This window comes from Eleutherodactylus coqui, chromosome 13 (assembly GCF_035609145.1).
Source record: "Eleutherodactylus coqui strain aEleCoq1 chromosome 13, aEleCoq1.hap1, whole genome shotgun sequence".
NCBI lineage: Eukaryota > Metazoa > Chordata > Amphibia > Anura > Eleutherodactylidae > Eleutherodactylus > Eleutherodactylus coqui.
The window spans coordinates 77,047,046-77,068,373 of NC_089849.1; the positions used below are offsets into that span (position 1 = coordinate 77,047,046).

A 21,328-nucleotide genomic window follows, 5' to 3' on the forward strand; every position below is an offset into this window, starting at 1 on the left:
CCATCTGTATTGCTAAGGTATGCAATCCCATTTACAACACCATATCACTGCAAAGGGAAAAAAAAATCAACCCAAATATCACTGCTAGTGGCAATAATAACCTATACAGATGGTCCCCGACTTGCGAACAGGTTCCGTTCCGTTGATAGGCACTCTGCATAGACAGCCCTAGGGCCTTTCAGAAGGCCCCCGGCTGCCTAGCAGCCGCGATCTGACCGGACAGGCTTCTATCAGGCTTGATAGAAGCTTGCCCGGTCCCTGCACAGTATGATGTCATGCCATAGCATGACATCATACTGTGCAGGATAGATAGTTCGTATCTAGCGAAATTCGTAAGTCGAATGTTCGCAAGTAGGGGACTATCTGTATACCAATACAAAGATACACAAGGGCAGGTGCAAACACCACTACCCAGCAGGATGCAGACAGGCTATACGAAGGAGCATTGCACAAGTGCAAAATACTAATGAACAACTACTCACACACCTACTACATACTGGAGGGAAAGTGGCTTATACATAGATAGGGCATATAAAGGGTGTCAAGTTCCATTGACACATATGGTGCCCCATGCAGGCTTAAAACATATTAATGACACCACATATGATTCAGTCCGGCATCTCAAAGTGAACCACCATGGACCGACACCCGAGCTTCCCTAGCATCTAATGCCAGACTGTTTACTGAAAAAACAAATTATAAATACGAGGTAGGAGTTAATATTATGGCCAAGCATGAAAGCCAACAGTCACGTGAGTCTTCGGGTCACATGACTGTTGGGCACAATGGGTGTCAGAGGCAGTGGTGAAATTTAAGTGCCACTGGTAAGTTTATTGTGGGTCGGGAGGGGTAAAGTTTCTCCTTAAGAAGAGAGCTTAGTCAGTTTGAGGAGGCTTATAAGGCCATGAAGACTTCTCTGAGAAATGTATGCAAATGAATATGTAAGCATGCTTCTGCAGTGCCACATATTAAAAGGTAGCATAACTGCAAGTCAAGGTCCGTCCTTTTAACAAGCCTTGTAACAGTGACCGGGGATCTAAGCCAAAGCCAGAGACTTATCCCAAGGAAAAGATAACCATACACAAATAGACTGTTTTGGTGTTTGACCCTTATCAGTGTACAGCCTGCTAGCAACCTACTGTTGGCGGGGAAAACCCCCAAAACAGCTGTCTGTAAATGGTCATCTTTTCCTTCTGGAGAAGACTCAGGTTTGGCTTAAATTCCCAGTCATTGTAACAAGACCCGTTAAAAGGTCATCCATTGACTTGCAGGAATGCTGCCTTCTAATGGGTGGTGCTGTACATGTATTCCGTCTTAGATTTGATTTATAACAACCACATTAACATTGCTCTATATTTTTAGTTGACCGGATGAGCCCCTTTTAGAGAACTCTTTCTCATTAGCAACTGTTATAACTTTCATCTCCTGGTTTGACAACTGATGTTACTTTCTATAAGGTGTATTTTGAACTCAACATTTTAAAAGGGAGCCTATTAGCAGTTCTGACACCTCAAAACTGTTGATAACACTGGTTAGGTGATGGGGGTAGCAGAGCATACCTGTGCTGATGTGCAAAGTAACTGCACAAGGCTACTCTAACATTACATAGATTGCCTAAACAATTGCAGTAAGGTAGACAGGATGACTTGGGGATATATGGCTATGAGGTATACAGGATGACTTGGGGATATATGGCTATGAGGTATACAGGATGACTTGGGGATATATGGCTATGAGGTATACAGGATGACTTGGGGATATATGGCTATGAGGTATACAGGATGACTTGGGGATATATGGCTGTGAGGTATACAGGATGACTTGGGGATATATGGCTATAAGAGGACAGGATGACTTGGGGATATATGGCTATAAGAGGACAGGATGACTTGGGGATATATGGCTATGAGGTATACAGGATGACTTGGGGATATATGGCTATGAGGTATACAGGATGACTTGGGGATATATGGCTATGAGGTATACAGGATGACTTGGGGATATATGGCTGTGAGGTATACAGGATGACTTGGGGATATATGGCTGTGAGGTATACAGGATGACTTGGGGATATATGGCTGTGAGGTATACAGGATGATTTGGGGATATATGGCTATAAGAGGACAGGATGACTTGGGGATATATGGCTATAAGAGGACAGGATGACTTGGGGATATATGACTGACTATGAGCTGACAGGATGACTTGGGGATACATGGCTTTGGAGGTATACAGGATGACTTGGGGATATATGGCTATGAGATAACAGGATGACTTGGGGATACATGGCTGTGAGGTATACAGAATGACTTGGAGATATATGGCTGTGAGGTGACAGGATGACTTCGGGATATATGGCTGTGAGGTGACAGTATTTATTAAGAGGCGGTGTACCATGGTAGCATTGACTGTGGTGCTGGCTTCTATAGTAACATTTGTCAGAACTGGCTCACTCACCCAAGGTGACTATACCAAGCCTCAGGTTTACCTACTATTCAAACCTAAAATTCTTCTCTTGGTGGAGACTGGCCAATGAGAATTAAGACTGCTGGCAGCCAATGAAAATAAGCCAGCTGCTAGGCAGATTATGCTTAATCCGGTTACTGGGCAGGTTAACCTGTGGTTAACCATTTAAGGCTCAGTGGAGTGTTTGAACTACCTCAAAACAGTGTCAATGCTATGTAGGACCCTTTTGGAGACACTACAGATCCACAGGCTGCAGTTCATCAGATGAAGGCCCATTTGACCTCCGTTCGACTAGTATCTATTAGAGTAGCCATTAAATGGATATCATAATAGTCTATAGGTTATGAATACTACGGTATGGCACTCATCATAGGTATCCATTAAAATGATGCCATTATAGTCTATGGGTGATGGATGCAATAAATGGATGTTTAACAGTAGAATTCATCATCCATAGGCTATAATGCATTCATTTAATGGATACATTTTTTAACGGGTTGTCATTATAGCCTATTGGATGTCTACAATTGCCTATATGTCACTCTTAGACATCCATCACAGCCTCGATTAAATGTATACGTCTGGGGTTTTCCTGGTGTATACTTTTAGTGGACACCATTGGAAACAATCGATTTATGTGTAGTGTCCTGGACTCTCTGTACTGAAGGTAGGGCTGGGCAATTAATCAAAATAATTTTATTAAATTTGCCATTTTTAAGAATAATAAAATGTGTATTAGCCCCATCCATGTTAGCAAGGCTAATATTGGATCGGTGGGGAAGAGGCAGCAGGACTCGAGGAGCTGTGTGACCATCATCAGTAACTGAGATAGGATCTTGTGTCCCCATCTAGGCAGTTTCTGTGGTAGGAGTTATGTAACAGCATCACACAAACTGAAAAATTAACTAGAAAGTAAATTCATAAAGCCAAGCAGATCTGAGCTGGTCAGAAGTGAAATGACATGACCATCTGAGGAAAAGGTAACACTGGCTCACTTATGTGTACTGGAAGATAGCTACATAATGAATGAATTAGGGGAAAAAAGTGAGTAGCCCTTTAAATTAGAAATGAGATTTGGGATCATCAGCACCGTCCACATTGTTCTGGGGTCTCACTATATTAATAAGATTGGGAATTGATGTTCTGGATCATGATATATAATTTTTTCACCTAACACAATCCAGGAAATGAAAGTACGGTAGTTTTACACAGAGATCTTTGATTTGTTAACCTCATTTCCAAGTTCCACTGCTTCTAGATTTTGCTTTAGGTTTCCTTTAAAAAACTCCTCTGCCTCCTTCCGGGCCTCGGTGAGCTGCATTTCCATCTCAGATTGCCTCTGCCGTAGACTGCAGATGGTGGCCTGGCTGTGACGAGTCTCATTGCTCAGCTGAAACTGCAGCTGACTGACTTCTGCCTGTTTCTGCTTTACCTAAAGAATCAGAAGATTAAATGGTGAAAGGATATCCGGTTTGTCTTGTTTCAATTAGAATTAAACAGTTAGCCGTTAGTTAAAGAGGTATCCCCAGGTCAGCAAGGTATCTGTTAGCCACACTCCCTTTTTTGTTCACTTTCCACTCTTTGTTTTCAAAAATTTAAAAACAAGAACAAAACACAGATTTGGGATCAAATATAAATTGAACACATATCCTGCAAAGTAAAAACGTGAAAAAAAAACCTAAAAAAGTAGGTAAAATAATAATAATAATAATCTTTATTTGTATAGCGCCAACATATTCCGCATACTTATGTTGTTCTTTTAGCCTCCCAAAAAAGGTACAATAAAAAGAAATCCAAACATCTGTACATACCCCAAAATGGTACCAATAAAAACTACAGCGCGCCATCCAAAAAAACAAGCTCTATCAGAGCTCCATTCATTGAAAAATAAAAACGTTATGGGACTTTATAATTTTTTATTTTCTTTTTTTTTTTTTAACGTTGCATTCAATTTTCAAAAAAGTTTTTATTGTGCAAAAGTGGAAAACCTTAAAAAATAAATAAATGTAGGTATCATCATAATCGTACCAACCCAAGTATCATATCATTTATGCTGCATGATTAACACTGCAAAAATAAAGTGTTTTTTTTCTCCTTACTCTCCCCCAAAAATTCAGTTTTACAATACATTATATACCCTAAGTGCTACCAATAAAAATCGTTTTCCACGCAAAAACAAGCCCTCATATGGCCATGTCGACGGAAAAATAACAAAGTTCTGAAAAGGGAGATGAAAATCCTGAAAAAAAATTGTTGCATCCTTAGGCCTTAGTCAGACGGGCGTTTTTTCACGCGATTTGCGGATCGCATGACGGATGCGCGTCCGCAAATCGCGTGACCGGTGCGCGCAAGTCGCCCGAAAATCTGCTCCTAGCCGCGTTTCATTAGAAACGGGCCGGAGCTGTCCAGCGCATTGCATTCAATGGAGACGGCAATAGAGCCGCCTCCATTTAAAGCAATGCGCTGCGGGCGAGCCAGGGATGAATTGTCGGTAAGGGCTTAAATATATAAGCCCTTCCCTGCAATTCATCCTAAAATGTGTTAAAATAAAAAAAAATTGTATACTCACCTTCTCCCGGCAGCCGGAGCTCCGTGCGGCCGTCCTGCAGTGGGTGTGAGTCAGACCTGCCCCCTGATTGGCTCAGCGCTGAGCCAATCAGAGGCATGCCTCACTCACACCCATTCATGAATTCATGAATGGATGCGAGTCAGACCTGCCCCTGATTGGCTCAGCGCTGAGAGGCAGCAGTCACTCACCCATTCATGAATTCATGAATGGGTGTGTGAGTGAAACCGGCCTCTGATTGGTCAGAGCTGTGACCAATCAGAGGCAGATCATTCAGCAGGTGGGGATTTTAAAGCCCCGCCGGCTGAATAGTGCCGAGAAGCAGTTCAGGAGAACTGACAGCGGCCGCGGCTGGACTCCGGCTGCAGCGGAAAGGTGAGTATACAATTTTTTTTTATTTTAACACATTTTAGGATGAATTGCAGGGAAGGGCTTATATATTTAAGCCCTTCCCGACAATTCACCCCACGCACGCCGGCAGCCCATTGCTTTCAATGGAGCGGCTGTATTGCCGCTCCATTGAATTCAATGGGCAAACATCGTTCTTCTCTGCCACAGCTGTTACAGCTGTAGCAGAGAAGAATGATTTGTCTTCTATATGTTCTCAATGGGGTCGGCGCTGCTGCCGCCGGCCCCATTGAGCGCATATACAGAAGAGAACAGGAATCGCAGATCGCAGATAGGTGCGATCTGCGATTTTTTGTTCTATAATTTATCGGACGAGCGCATAAAAAGCGCTCATGTGTCCGATACCATTGCAAAGCAATGGTTTTATAAAATCGCCGGACGCATGCGCATGCGCAAATCGCGGCTAAAAACGCCCGTCTGACTAAGGCCTTAGGGCGCATTCAGACGACTGTATATCGGCCGGGTATTCACGCCGGCCTATATACGGCGTCTCTCTCTGCTCTGAGCTCCCGCCCCCTCTCCACCCCCCTGCACTATTTTTAAGGAGGAGAGGCGGAACGGGGTGGAGCTAATTCCTGGAACTTAGCCACACCCCATGTCCCGCCTCCTCTCATTGCAAATAGTGCAGCGGGGCGGAGAGAGGGTAAAGAGGAAGGCAGAGAGGGGGCGGGAGCTCAGAGCACTGCTCCCGACTCTTCCAGCCTCCTCCTCCTGCAGAGAGAGACGCCGTATATCGGCCAGCGTGAATACCCGGCCGATATACGGTCGTCTGAATGCACCCTATGAATGAGTTTTCAAATCTCATCCATATAGCTTTAAGGGTATGTTCACATGGTGAAATTCACCACGGAACTCTGTGTGAATTCTGCCTCTAAAAACCAGATTTTAGCACAATTTTTAGAGGCGGAATAGATGTGTAAAATTCCACTGTGAATTCCACCGCGTGAACATACCCTAAATGGTGCAGATTTTCCCTGCAACAGTTCTGCAGCAATTCTACCCCGAGTGGTAGTGTATTTAGGAATATACCTTCTGTGTAAGTTCTGTGACCATAGATTCTAAGTGAGCCGCTCTTGCTTCCTGCTTCTTATACGCTGCAGCTGAGGCAACTTTGTCGGCTCTTAATGCTCCTGAAAAGAAATAAGTAAAGAAAACATTAAATAAAAATATTTCAATAAGGTTTTATTCACATCACGTTTAGGCTGGATGTTCAGCACACATGCTAGAAAAAGCTCAAAGGCGGATGCACTTTTTTGGCATTGATAGGACCCCTAGAGGTCTAATGGCTCAGAAAGTACTCAAAACAGGTTTCGCTAAATCCTTTACATTGATAACTTTATTCCCATTATGCCTCAGGATGGACCTGGATATATTTCAGATTCTTTTCACAGTGGCAGGAGTTTTCCCCTGTGCTCACTGTCGCCCTCTGCTGAGTAATACACTTCTGGGCAGGAGACTCTGTGCTGTTGCTGCTTTGTTATTTTGGGCCTTAAGCTTTTGGGGTTATTAGGGCAAGCAGTAGAGATGAGCGAGCATACTCGCTAAGGGCAATTACTCGATCGAGCATTGCCCTTAGTGAGTACCTCCCCCCTGCTCACTGCCGCAACTCACCTGTCACCCGCGCCGGCAGCCGAACCTTTTCTTCCGAGCGGGAAGGTACTCGCTACGGACAATGCTCGATCGAGTAATTGTCTTTAGCGAGTATACTTGCTCATCTCTAGCAAGCAGTCTATTGATGCACCACATGCATCATAGCTAACTTCAGCTAACCTCATCTTAACTTAGATAGCTATCTACAAGTTAGGTTGGTAGCTATTTTAGCACCTGGGGCAACTATCAGAGATTAACCCCACCAATACCTAAATAGCAAGCCATAGTACAGCGCAGCAGAGGTTCGCCCCGTGTGGGCATCTCATTGGCTATATTGAGCCATTTTTGATGTCCATTTCTCATGACCAGTTCTGTTTCTGAAACCAATTTTGATTCCTGATGAGTCAGACATGACGAAACGCGTAGAACCTGTTATATAAAACGATAGATTCACAGAACAGAGCTACGTGTACAACAGCCGTTGTGCTAAGAGTATACACAACTTTACCCGAATATCAGTACTCTATCTATGTGGCAACCGGCATATTTGTATCGCAGCATCATAGATAGAGAACTATCACTGATGGGTATTGGTCCGGTCGCGCTCTATAGGGACTTACACCGACACACGTTTATCACTCTAATACTAATCCAAATACACAGGACCGCTCTGCCCTGGGCGGTTCCATTATGTATTTTTGGACATTTCTTCAATACTGGCTTGTAGCCTAAATTGGAGAAGTATAATTGTTTGTGGTCTTTTCATGTTGGACCCAAATATAGGACCTTTTAATCATTAAATGAATCAATAAAGGTTACGTTTTAGGGGTCCCAACCAGTGATATCTAAAAACATTTATGCTTCAAAAAACTATGAACTTTATGCCTTGAATGAATGGCCAGGTGTTACCTGTGATTGGCTGAGTGCTAAGACCAATCACAGGCAGCGCTCAACTGTCCTTCAATGAATGGCTGAGAGCTACCTATGATTGGCTGAGCGCTCAGTCGATCAGATACAGCCCTTTCAGCAGGTGGGGATTTTAAACCCTTGCCTGCTGAAAGAGCTTCAGAGTAGTGCAGGGAGAAGACAGGCTAGACGCACCCGAGTCCAAGCAGCTGAGGAGAGGGGAGTATACTTTTTTTTTTTAACATATTCTAGGGATGATTTTCAGGGAAGGGCTTATTTTTAAAGCCCTTCCACGAAAAATCCCTGCAGTGCTTGCCAGCAGCCCATTGCTTTCAATGGTACTGCAGAAGTGCTGGTCCCATTGAAAGCAATGGGAGAACATCGCAATCCTCTGCCACAGCTATGGCAGGGGATTCTTTACTCCCCGCAGGGATGAAGAAATCCTCTGCTACAGCTGTGGCAGCTGCAGCAGGGGATTCTTTACTCCCTGCAGGGAGTCCTCTTGGCACTGATCACTGACAGTGCTGTCAATGTTCAGTGACCAGGGGACTCCCTGCTGGGGAATATTGACAAGCACCACAGACCTATGGTGCACGCATGTCTTATGTTTTGCAGGTACTGTATGTGCGTTTGCACGCCACTAAAACACGGACATGTAAACACACCATAGGGAACCAATGTTTCTAATAGGAGCATGTTTTTGTGCACACAACTGTACGCCCATAAACACGCTCATGTGAATCCACCCTAAAGGTGAATATCTTTGATATACAACACCAAATGGAGGACCATCTGATGACTTATGGAAAATATTGTTTATTGACTTTTTTCTGTACTTACCAATGGTTTCATTCAAGCTACTAATATGGTTTTGGATGTAGATGTTGTCTGGAGAAACTGGTTTTGCTGTTGAAGGCAGCTCAAGATTGTCCTTTGCCGAGAGTGCCTCCTGAAGCTTCTCCTCAGTCAGTCTCATCTTCTGCTTTAGATCCCTGAGTTCCACTTCTAGTGACTGGACATAATCTAGAGACAATTCCAGAATTACAACAAGGAAAACCAAAGAGAACAGATGTTAAAATGTCATATTCCTTGGCGGCGTCTCACCAGCAGTGACTACATTCTCTCTGGTGTCACTCGGTGGAGGTTCTGCTCCTTCAGGGGGTTGAGGAGAAATCTGCTCACATAATGATTCCATTTCTTTTCTCATCTGACCTATTAGTTCCTGCAGTTCTGAATTTTGTTCTTGCAGCTTCTGAATTTCCTTTGAAGCAAAGTCTGGCACAGTTCCCGGCATCTGTGAGAAAGTGCATGGTTGTTTAATAATTAGTTGTATGACATGTAATTACCCTTGCAATAAAATGCACGTTAAAGTAGGCAGCCATGACACAATGTTGGCTAATAGTTATCACTTCATTACACATAAATATCCCTCAGGTGTCCGCAGGTTCTGATACTTCAAGGAAAGCTGAACACATGTAAAATACATCATCTACTGCTATACCGTGACAGTTTTATTTATTCCAGTTTTCCCGTTAATTTCTACTTAAAAAAAAGGTTGCAACTTGGAAACTATAAACAAGTTTGCTAACTGATCTTTTTATGGTTATTTTTTCTTGAATGTTTGTACCTTAAAAAGGGGTTGTCCCGCGGCAGAAATGTAAATTTTTTCTCTTCCCAGTCCCCCTTCTAAAGCAAATATACTACACTACCCGTGGAAAGCGTTTTTAAAGAGCGTTTCTACTCACCATTAGCTCGTTTCGTGAACTTATAAAAATTCTTCTTTCAAGATGGCCGCCGGTCCTTTCCCAAGGTGCACTGCGGTTTTCTCCCATGGTGCACCGCGGGTCTTCTCCCATGGTGCACCGTGTATGTTCTTCTCCAGTCTTGCGTTCCACTGCCGATTACAGCCACCTCATTGGCTGATCGGCACCACGTGACGGAGGCGGAGCTACAATGACGCGGAGAAGAGGGAAGAGCCAGGACGCCGCTCGTGAGCCTGGACACAGCCAGCAGAGGATTCTTATCTGCGCAAGCGCCGACTGTTGCGGCGACCAGAGAAGAAGGCTTCAGTCGTCGCCATGGAGACGGGGACGCCAGCGCCAGAGTGGGTAAGTGTATAACTTCTGTATGGCTCATATTTAATGCACGATGTATATTACAAAGTGCATTAATATGGCCATACAGAAGTGCATAACTCCACTTGCTTTCACGGGACAACCCCTTTAACTCTTTCCTGAACGTAAATTACTGACATTAATTAAAGGGGTTGTCTCACGCCGAAACGGGGTTTTTTTTTAATTCAATAGGCCCCCCGTTCGGCGCGAGACAAACCCAAGGGATGGGTTAAAAAAAAAAAGTTTATTACTTACCCGAATCCCCGCGCTGCGGCGACTTCTTTCTTCCTTTACCAAGATGGCCGCCGGGATCTTCACCCACGATGCACCGCGGGTCTTCTCCCATGGTGCACCGTGGGCTCTGTGCGGTCCATTGCCGATTCCAGCCTCCTGATTGGCTGGAATCGGCACACGTGACGGGGCGGAGCTACAAGGACCAGCTCTCCGGCACGAGCGGCCCCATTCACCAGGGAGAAGACCGGACTGCGCAAGCGCGTCTAAAAACGCCAGAAGACAGCGAATTTAGACGGATCCATGGCAACGGGGACGCTAGCAACGGAGCAGGTAAGTGTATAACTTCTGTATGGCTCATATTTAATGCACGATGTACATTACAAAGTGCATTAATATGGCCATACAGAAGTGCTGAACCCCACTTGATTTCACGAGACAACCCCTTTAACAGGTCCATCAACATAAGCTTGTTGACTATTTCAATGTAGCAAACGCAAAGGGGTCATGAAGAAAATGGCACATATCTTACAAAATATATAGAAGCAGTTGTAAAGCCTCAACAAAATGCATGGTTTGATTTTTGCAACTTATCTGTTACGTTTACAAGTTCGTATATATCATATACAAATAAAACACTATACATGTTAACAGAGTAGACAAGAAAAAAAACCTGTAGTAGACCAGATTCACATCTGCGTCGGTACCTCTGGTCAGAGGTTCAGTCGCAGATAAAATACTGGAAGGAAAAGGGCTACATGCATAAGCTGGGCAAAAAGTAGGCGGACCTCATTATAGTCAATGGGGTCCGTCCGGCACTGCTCGGTTCCATCCAGAGATGGAGCAGGAAAGTGCAATCCCCAATGCAAGTGTGAAACCATCCTTAGGTGATATTTGCACTCAGATGTAGTGTGAGGTAGGTCCACTGTCTAAGGATCTAGCCTACAGCAGAACATCGTTGGGACATAAAGCTGCTGTGGGGGTGATTAGTGATCACTATGAGGTGCAGAAGGCTGGTGCACATGCAATGTCCACGTGCTGGAAATTTACAATGCTGTTACGTATGGTGGGTCAACAGTGCAGAGAAAAAAAAAAGGACCATGAAGACCTTCGCTTTGTTATATACTAAGTATCTGCTCACATAGCGGTCAGTGACTTTTCTGGCCCAGTGGTGGTGTAAAGTAAAACTGGATCCGCGCTCCAGGACAGAGGATACACGCAGCTCTCCAGCTGACTAGCCCGGCAGGATACCAGGGAACCATTGACACATTGTGCTGAAGGATTATCCGGATAAGGGGTGTGAGTGGAGATCCTACAAACAGGATCTTCACTGAGCACCGGGTGAGTGCTTTATTATACCCAACAACTAGAAATAGCTTCTTAATGATGATAGACCCGTCCACTCTGGAAGCGCGGTCCTGATTTTTGCATATTTGTTTTCTGGCCCAGTGTCAGCCTATCCTAATAAAGATTTTAGGTCAGAGCCGTGGTAGAAGCCCCAACAGCTGGAAGCATGCATGTAATGTCACTACATCGGCATCTCTTGACCCTACTGCTAATTTTTTAAGAATTAAGCTCCATTTACATGGGACGAATGTCGGGCAAACGATGCCTGACACTCGTCCCTGTGTGTGCTCGCTCCCGTGCTGTTACATAGGAGCAAGTATCGCAAGCTCTCTCATAGAGCAGCAGGCAGGGAGAGGGGGGGGGGGGGGCGGGGGCGGGGCAGCTGGAGATTTCTCTCCTCGCTCTTCCCCGCCCGTCTCCATTCACGTAACACAACGGCCGCTCAGTTCTGAAGGGCTGCTATTTACACTGAATCCAACTTCTGGAGAACAGTTAATGCAGAGTGGCTCAGACTCTGCATTAAAATGTGGTGTTACAGAGAGAGCACGCAAAGTGCATAGTTCTGGCCTTTCGGAAGTCAAACATGATGAGAGAGCGGAATTAGCCTACTGTTAGAGGTGCTGCAAAGATAAGAGGAGCTAGCCACCAGGCAGAGTCTACCATATCCGGTGCTAGTGGTCCAAGGGATTGCTGCTATGAAAGAGAGCAATCACACGAGAGGTACCCGGGATCTCAGTGGTGAGCAGGAAGGGTACTGAGGCTGGGAGCAAGGAAAAAAAGGACCTGGGCACAGGCCTTATCTCTGGGAAGTGTAGGAACCAATAGGAGTGCAGGAAAATGGTGCTCAGAGCAGTGATTGGAGGATCTGGAGGAAGTTTCTCCCCATTACAGCACACCTAGGACAGATTGAACAGCGCCTTCTGGTCGGCGCCCAGTAAGGAACGCCCTATTGGAGGTCTAGTGTTACCAGCCCACCCCTTGGCTAGTGGCTCAACTATGCCCCCAAAACCACAGCCTGGATTATTACATTCGCCTAAGAAATCCTTCCTCCAGGAAAAGCGGACCCTTGGTAAAAAGTATGGGTATAGTCTAGCATGAAAAAGCCACACCAAGCTGAGCGTAGTATGCACCAATGATACCATGATCCCATCTAGCAGCCACCAGTGGATCATATGTAGGGTGGCCAGGTGTGGGAGTGGGCGGAGACTACCAAATGGCCAGTGACGCCGGGAACAGGGCTGTGAGGAGAAGAGCATCAGTGGTGTAACTGCCCCACCTATGCATGAGGTATGCTGTTGCCTACCCACCACAGAATACACATGGAGGTCCAGGAGAGGTAGGGGGAAAATGAGCATCATAAGAGAAATCTCAGCCAATGGGAAGGTAGAATGCTGAGGTTGTACACCGTCCAGAAGAGAGCCAGAGGGACTCCCATCCAAAGCGATAATGAGAGGGGGTATACTTACCCGAATGAGAACATACGTAACCATCCACTAGGGGGGGGGGGGCGGGGAGGGAGATCTTGTTCTTGGTGGTGGGGGTGGCATGCTATGACTGGCGGGTCTTGGTGAACTGGTGTTTGCTGTTATTCTTTGCCTTCTGAGGGTAGGGAATACAATAGGGTGGTTGACTCGACACTGTTAGCCTTCCTTGGTGGGGTGACAGGGAGAGTCTACTGCCAGCCCAGTATTCCTATGTGCAGGAGAAAATAGCTGAAGATTAGCAACAGAGACGTCTCTCTCCTATGGACACTAAGCTAAAACAGATTAGCTTAGTGTCTGAAGAGGGATATAGCTGCTAGGGGGGGGGGGGGGGGGGGGAGCTAACTCTTTGCTTACTGTCCGCTTTCTAGTGGCAGTAGCTATGCACACGGTTTTCAGCTTTTTTTCCCCCAATGAGACAGACTAGAAAACATGGGTTAAGTTATTGTTCTATGCAAGTAAAGTAGTGTCAAAAGAGATTCTATACCAGGCTCTGATGAAAAAATATTGATTGAGTATGATAACTCTGCTCTGCAATATGAAAGAATATACAAGGAGTGGCTATTAAAGTTTTTCCCTGACCCAGTTTTGAAACTGCACATGTGTAATGATATAAGTCTCTATAGGTTACGTGCCAATTTGCAACTCTGAACTGATAATAGTCTTTCTTTTACAGGTGCTGAAGTAGTGTGAGGTCTGATAATGGACCCAGTGGAATACAGAGCAGTCATCAAGTCCCTTTACTTGAAAGGCCGCACACCAAGGGAGACGTTCGATGAGATAATGCGGTTGATGGGGAGGATTTGCCATCATATGATGTAGTCAAGAACTAGCATCGTCAATTTAAATGTGGTCGGACTTTGGTGGAAATGGCTCCAATTCCAGGGCAACTCCACTCCGCTATCGATGAACACACCATCCGGTAAGTGGAGGCTGCCATTTTGGAAAATCGCAATGTAATCATTTGCAACCTAGCCCAAAATCTAAAGATTAGTGTCCAAGACCATCTTGATATGCATAAGGTATCGGCTTGCTGGATTCCCCGGCTGCTCACACCTTTCCAGAAGCAGGAACAAGTTGAATGCTCCCAGGCTCTTGACGATGTGCATTGGAAACCATGAGAACTTTTTCAACAGACTGATCACACAAGATGAAAGCTGGATCCATCACTATGATCCGGAGACTAAAATCCAGTCGATGCAATGGAAGCATCTGGACTCACCACCTCCGAAGAAGTCACGTGCTCAACCCTTGGCAGGCAAGGTCATGCTCACAGTCTTTTGGGACCAGCACGGAATTCTCTCGATCGATTTCCTAGCAAAGGATACCATGATTACTGGGGCATATTATGCTTCACTGCTGCGTAGATTGTGGGAGGCCATCAAAACCAAGAGACGTGGCATGCTCGCCAAAGGTGTCCGCCTTCGACAAGACATGCCCTAGTTCACAACTCACGTTGCCCAGATGGAGGCACGCTGGTGCGAGCATGAAATTCTACCGCATCCCCCTTATTCACCCTACCTCACACCATCGGCCTTCTACCCATTTCCACCAATAAAGTCATTTTTGAAGGACAAGCATTTTCCAGATGAGGAGACTCTGATTTCTGAAGTCACAACGTGGCTTTTGTAGAAACCTGTTGACTTCTACAAGTAGGGTGTTTAGAGTTGCATAAAGAGATGGGAGACCTGTGTGTCCCTAGGTGGCACCTATGTAGAGCAGGACTAATAGCTGTGCCCAGTTTCATTGTTCTCAGTCCACAGGAAGTGGGTCAGGATAAATCTTTAATGAACACCCCCCATACTTGTGTAAGGAAATAATACATTTCTTTGTATGCAATGCTGGTCTCCCTGGACATAAACTGGAAAAGAGGTTCTGAGAGTGCCCTTAGAAAAGATATGGGAGAGTGTGGTGGAAGTAAGGGCTTTTAGGATTTTGTATCAACTTTGAAGCATAACATATTTACCATAGATTAATATTAAGAAAGATTTGAAATAAAAAATATAAAAATCGGTAAGGCTGATATCAGGCTGTCTTTCTTTCAAAAAACACCTTGTTTTTTTTGGTTTTGTTCAGTCTTCATTAAATGATCCAGACAGACAGACATGGAGGAACAAAAGGACATGTGCAGTCTTACAAGGTTCAGGCAAGCAAGTTGCTCTTAATCATACACACCTAGGCACATGTGAGTAACACATATCACAATTTTAACGCTGGACTTTCTCCATTTTCCTGTGCATCAGTCGTAGTTTCCAGCTAGTCCGTGCGTGGGAGCGTCTGCAGAGGAGCTGATTTCTGGTTTGCATTACAATATATAATAAATGATATATACATACACACTCTTCATTACAAGTATGTTGCTATACTTTGAAAAGATGTTTTTACACACAAACATTTTGCATTACCTTGCCTGCCTATATTGGTTGTCTTGCTGAACTTAATTACTGTATATACCGGCGTATAAGACGACTTTTGAACCCCCAAAAATCTGCTCGGAAGTCGGGGGTCGTCTTATACGCCGGTAATACAAAAAAAAAAAAGAAAGTGTCAAAAAAAAAAAATCATTACTCACCTCCCCCGGCGTTCTGCGGCGCTGCTGCAGGCTGTCGCTCCCTCCTGGTCCCCGGCAGAGCATTGCTTTCTGAATGCGGGGCTTGAAATCCCCGCCTCCAGAAAGCTAATACTGTAAATAACTAACACACGCCGTCAGCCAATCACAGCCATTCAATGACATCATTGAATGGCTGTGATTAACTGAAGGCGCACGTGTGTTAGCCAATCACAGCCATTCAATGATGTCATCGAATGGCTGTGATTGGCTGACGGCGTGTGTTAGCTGATCGCAGTATTAGCTTTCTGGAGGCGGGGATTTCAAGCCCCGCGTCCAGAAAGCAATGCTCTGCCGGGGACCAGGAGGGAGCGACATCCTGCAGCAGCGCCGCAGAACGCCGGGGGAGGTGAGTAATGATTTTTTTTTTTTGCTCCGCTGTATTCCCGGCGTATAAGGTGACAGTTGGGGGGTCGTCTTATACGCTCCGTCGCCTTATACGCCGGAATATACGGTAACCCCTCCTGATCTACAACTGGATTTCATAATCACTGCTTGGTGCATCTGCCTCCTGGATCTATCATTGGAGGGGCGTCTGTTTGACCACCAGCTCCTTCTTCTCCAGTGAGTGTCTTTATACTATTTAATTTACATAATTCTTATGAGTGCGGGATCCTTTTACAAATAGACTTGTTCTCATTTGTGACTAAAAGAGCCACAAAAATGGCAGGAAAAGCACAGTCATCATTAAAAAAACCTGCATGAGATTTTTCTGCCATTTTTGTCTGAAGAAAGCCCCAAAGAAACTTCTGACCAAGCTCACATCTACATACAGAGCTTATAATAATGGAAATTCCTACTGTAATTCACTGGACTTTGGTTAGCTTTAACACTGAGTGATTGTCTAATGTGAACAGAATTCTATACTGGCAAATCATATTATTGACTGATCCTTACAGTATAATCAAATGATTGGAAGGTAAATTCCCATCTGTTCTCCTACATATTTACTTGCCTTTTTAAGAGCTTGATCCCTTTCCCAGGAAACCGTGGACACCAGTAGCTGCAGATCATTCAGTCTTCGTTCCTTTTCCTTTGTGGCAGCCTCTAACTGGAAACAAATGTTCAATTTTATGGCTGGGAAAAATGATCCCTCCTACATCGTAGTTAAAGACTATGTACACCTTCGGTTCGCAATTTTATTATTGCTGCACTGCATCTAAAACGAAATCTGAAGCAATTTTGTACAGTCTTGAAGAATTTCCCATTGTTTTATGTCTACAGCTCCTTAGCAGACCTATGCATCTCCAATTTGAAATGGATGAAGTCTACAGGCTGTTTGAATTTGCGCCACAGCCGTTCAGCTTATCTGGAGCATAGCTAGATGGAACACGTTTGGGGCGTGAGCCAAAGGTGTCATGGTCTGTGGTGGCGCTCAGGTCATGGGAAAGGGGGGTGCCGTTTTATTTATAGCGTGTCGGAGGGTGATGTGGTTGTCTTCGGCAGCCAGGTTGGGGCTGGAGAGGAGAGAGATTGGGTACAGGGAATTCTATAGGGTGTCGGTGAACTGTTGTGTGTGGACGGTCTGGAGGTTCCTGGTGGTGCGATAGATGGGAGGGTCTGGGGAGATGTTGGCATGGCTAATGAGGAAGAAGAGGTTGTGATCTGAGAGTGGGAGGGGGGAGTTAGTAAAGTGGGAGGCGGAGGAAAATTAGGTTGAGAGTGTTGCCGTCTATGTGAGTGGGGGAGTCGGAGAGTTGTGATAGGCTGAAATAAAAAATAAATAAATAAATATAAAAAAAAAAAAGGAGGTGAGCGTTAAGAGCTGGGAGGCAGGTGGGGATGTTGAAATTACATATACCGTATATTGTACCCACTAGTCTACCCCTTAAGATAACCCTTCTTAAGTGCCTCTGTCTGACAACAGTGGAGTGTTTAGATCAGCATCAGCAATCTATCTCATATACCCAATATTTATTAAAAATTCTAAACTCTACGTAGCCTAAAAAACAACCTTGTCTGTTAGAAGAGAGTGCAATAACACACTGACTTTCCTCAATATGTAGTGTTTATTCTCTAGAAACTTACCTGATCCTTGGCTTTACTGAGATTTTCTATTAGTTCCTCAGATTTCTGATACTGTGCTTTCTCTGCCTTTTCACAACGCTTCTGCCAGTCCAATTCAACCTGTACCCTGGCCTGCTCTAAAATTCTCTCACGTTCCAATGAGCATGCCAGTTGTTGCTGGTACCTGATGGGAAGTAAAAGAATGAAAATGGAGCACAGAACTTGTAAGAAAAAACCTCAGTCACTGTGATGGCATATTCAAAGCCTCCTATGTGGATCTATGTAACAAACCAAGTTGCGAATTACTTTAGTGTACACTCCAGTTAGGAGCAGGAGAGGTAGGATAATGGAGCAGGTAGGAGGTGGGCACTTAATATTCTCCTACATGGTCATCTGCAGCCTAAATTTTAGAACAGTCTAGAGGACATGCATCACAAAAGGTGCAAAAGGGAAAGCTGAGCAATTGTCCGTAGAAATAAATCACATTCCAATTCTCATTTTCCAGAGGGGTTTTGAAAACTGAAGGCACGATTGTGAATGGTAACTTTGGCCATTTGCTCCACTGTGCATCCGCTGACTAACTACAGCATAGCTATAAGGATACTGATATAAGACCTTGTTTTTTTCTTTTTTAAAGCTACACTTTTCCACTGTAGCTGGGGCATCCATAGGAGCCTCAAATACAGGAGAAAATATCTAGTGACATCAGTCACTAACAGAGCTGATCGGGGTCTGCTAGGACCCTGAAGCTCTGCTCTAACAGGGGGCACCGGACGTTAACGTGATCGCTAGGTTGCATAGTACTTTCACTTTCACTTTTTAGTACACAGTGCTCAATAAGAGCTATGTACCCGGGAAAGGAAAAGGCAGAAGCGGTTAAAAACGTCTCCTCCCTGCTTCTCTGGGTCCTCAGTTGTGTCTGACTGCTGAGGGTCTGACCTGCTCCTGCTTGATTGAGAGTATAAATTTATGGCCATTCTTGATACCCTCAAGAATGGAATGAACCTCGGGGCGGGGTTCTTGCATCAGTAGAAAATATGAAAGATCTGAAGGAGGTCAAGAGGGGTGTCCTTAAAGGGGTTGTCCGGCCATAAACATTAGGTCTCATTACTTCTGTTTGCCCAATACAATGCACTTTGTAATATACATTGTGCATTGTAAATTAGGCAAACAGAAGTTATTCACTTACCTTTTGGAGTGCCCCCCCCCCCCCCCTGTGTTGCTCCTCGGTTGTCATTGGTTCCGACAAGTCTCTTGTCCTCTTCTTGTCGGGCCAGCTCAAGGTGTTCTCTGCACGGGGACGTGCTTCTTCTACCCCGCGCATGCGCAGTAGATCTTCTGCCGGCTGCTTCAGGAAGCTCTGGTCTGCCTGCAGGGGACGCGCGGCCGCGGGATCTTCAGCTGACAGGTAAGGGGAGTGGAGTGGAGTGCCGGTCTCTCACAGGGGAGGGGTGCTGCGAGCTGTCAGTAGTCAGGGGTGGGGGTGGGGAGGTGTAGGGGTGACAGACCTGTCAGTCAGTAGTCCCGGGATGGGGGTGAGGGGGAAGGTGGGGGAGCTGCTGGTCGGAGCTGTCAGCCAGTGGGGGGGGGGGGGGGGGGGAGGAGGATGCTGCTGGTTGGAGCTGTCAGCCAGTGGGGGGGAGGAGGATGCTGCTGGTCAGAGCTGTCAGCCAGTGGGGGGGGGGGGGGGGTGGGGGGGAAGCTGCTGGTCGGAGCTGTCAGCTGGTGGCTTGCGGGGGAGGGGGGGCACTGGAGGGGGACACTGTGGGGTGCATGTGTGGAGGGGGCTGTGTGTGTGTCAGTCATGCTTGGTGCTACTTTCACTTTCAATAGCTGAGGATCGCGATTCTCTGCTATTGAAAGTGCTGCTACAGATCACGATCCTGCTAGAGCTGTGACAGCTGTTAGCAGGAGATTCCTTCATCTCCCTGGCATGTCCCCTCATTACTGGACACTGGGACAATGATGTCACAGTGTCCAGTGATGAGCGGACATGCTGAGGAGATGAAGGAATCTACTGCTACAGTTGTCACAGCTCTAGCAGGAGATCGCACTGCTCTCCCTGCCCTCTCATTGCTCTGAATGGGACCGGACGGCTGCAGGCTCTATTCAAAGCAGTGAAGCGCGCATTTGCATTATGACGCCGGTCCTCCAGTCATGTGACCGGTGTCATCGGGAGCGCGCACGCTGAGGAGAGAGAGGCAGCAGTGCATCATGGGAACTACCCAGCGGCGCCATCTTTGAAGAATTCTTCAGGCAAACTTTATAAAGGGAAGAAAAGGAATGAAAAGGTAAGCAGAATATCGATTTTTATGGGAAAGGCTGTTGTGTGTGATGCTTCTACTCCACAGGGCATTAATGGGGGGAAGAAAAAAAATCAGTTTGGGCAGCGGACAACCCCTTTAAGGAGAGCCTCCAGGTGGGGTGTGGAGACACCTGGGGGGGTAAGTGGGTAGGGAAATGGCATCGTCTCTCCCTAAGGAGAACACCAAGAAGGGGTGCTGTTCTCAATCATTGTTTTACAAACTTGGTAAAAACTCATACTTGGATGGCAGCATTCCTTCAAATCAAATAGGTGGCGCTGCAGAGGTATTGTTCCATCTTCCTTGTTTGTGGGTCTGAAGGAGAGTTTTCACATTCCTTGTAACTGGACCAATTTACGGTTATGGTCATCTCCCCCTGCTATTTATCCTAATGCTATTGATCCCAACATGTCTGTGCCCTCTTACCCTTCATTTCTGGTATTTAACACTTTCCAATCCAATTTGTATCCTGGTTTTCCTAGGGGGCTTACTCTTTTACTGCCGTTATACAACTGCGCTATCTGCTGGCTAAAGCCAGTACTGCATGAGGTGACACGTTGGATAGGCTCCGACAGCAGAGAGGCTGGCAATATACAGTAAGAGAACCCCAACGGACGTCTTCCAACATCGGAGCTGTACAGCCTTAAATCATAAGGTCTTCAGAGGTCAGACAGTGGATTGGAAAGCGTTAACTAGTGTAAATTAAGTCCCCCCATTTGATCATGTGTATTTATTAAATACATTGTTAAATTTGTTCCATTATTTCCTGTGGAAGAGCCCTGTGAGGTCCGAAAGCTCGCTATAACATCATGTATTTTTGTTAGCTATTAAAAAAGGTATATCTACAAGATTACTTGATTTCCCTTACTGAGAACAATCACGTTAGCCCAGAACCAAGCGCTGTATTATTTCTTGCTTATCTATTTGAATTTTTGCCTATGTTACTATTATCTCATCTATTTGTACAATCCCCATTTAGAATGTGCACCATGATTGCCAATGGCATTGAGTGTACATCTTGTGCCATGCTTGCGGTCCTTGAGCAGCTGTTCAAGGGTGCATACTGCTGTATTAGATGGGAGTGTGTTGCACATTTGGAAGCCCAGATCTTGGATCTAAATGCTCAGGTTGCAACACTGAGATCTTTTAGCAACCTGGAAAGGGGTTTGTTGCTCACTAAGCAGGCAATCGCTGGGGTAGATGTGGGGTGGATGGTAGTTTGGGAGTGAAGGGTGATCAAGCAGCTAGTTGGGTGACAGTAAGAAGGAGGGGTAGAGGAAAGAGAACCAGGGAGGCTAGTC

General features: G+C 45.5%; 1 protein-coding gene across 3 annotated transcripts in view; it reads right to left on the reverse strand.

The window, feature by feature from the left end:
* CCDC57 (coiled-coil domain containing 57) overlaps positions 1-21,328 on the reverse strand; it is a 75,642-nt gene that overhangs the window by 14,487 nt on the left and 39,827 nt on the right. For all 3 annotated transcript variants that reach the window (XM_066586424.1, XM_066586426.1, XM_066586427.1), the window contains 6 exons: positions 17,746-17,908; positions 16,673-16,768; positions 9,041-9,230; positions 8,777-8,959; positions 6,470-6,570; positions 3,698-3,898 (listed from right to left, as the gene is read on the reverse strand). In XM_066586424.1, coding sequence (XP_066442521.1) covers positions 3,698-3,898; positions 6,470-6,570; positions 8,777-8,959; positions 9,041-9,230; positions 16,673-16,768; positions 17,746-17,908 — 934 coding nt within the window. The remainder of the gene's footprint in view (positions 1-3,697; positions 3,899-6,469; positions 6,571-8,776; positions 8,960-9,040; positions 9,231-16,672; positions 16,769-17,745; positions 17,909-21,328) is intronic.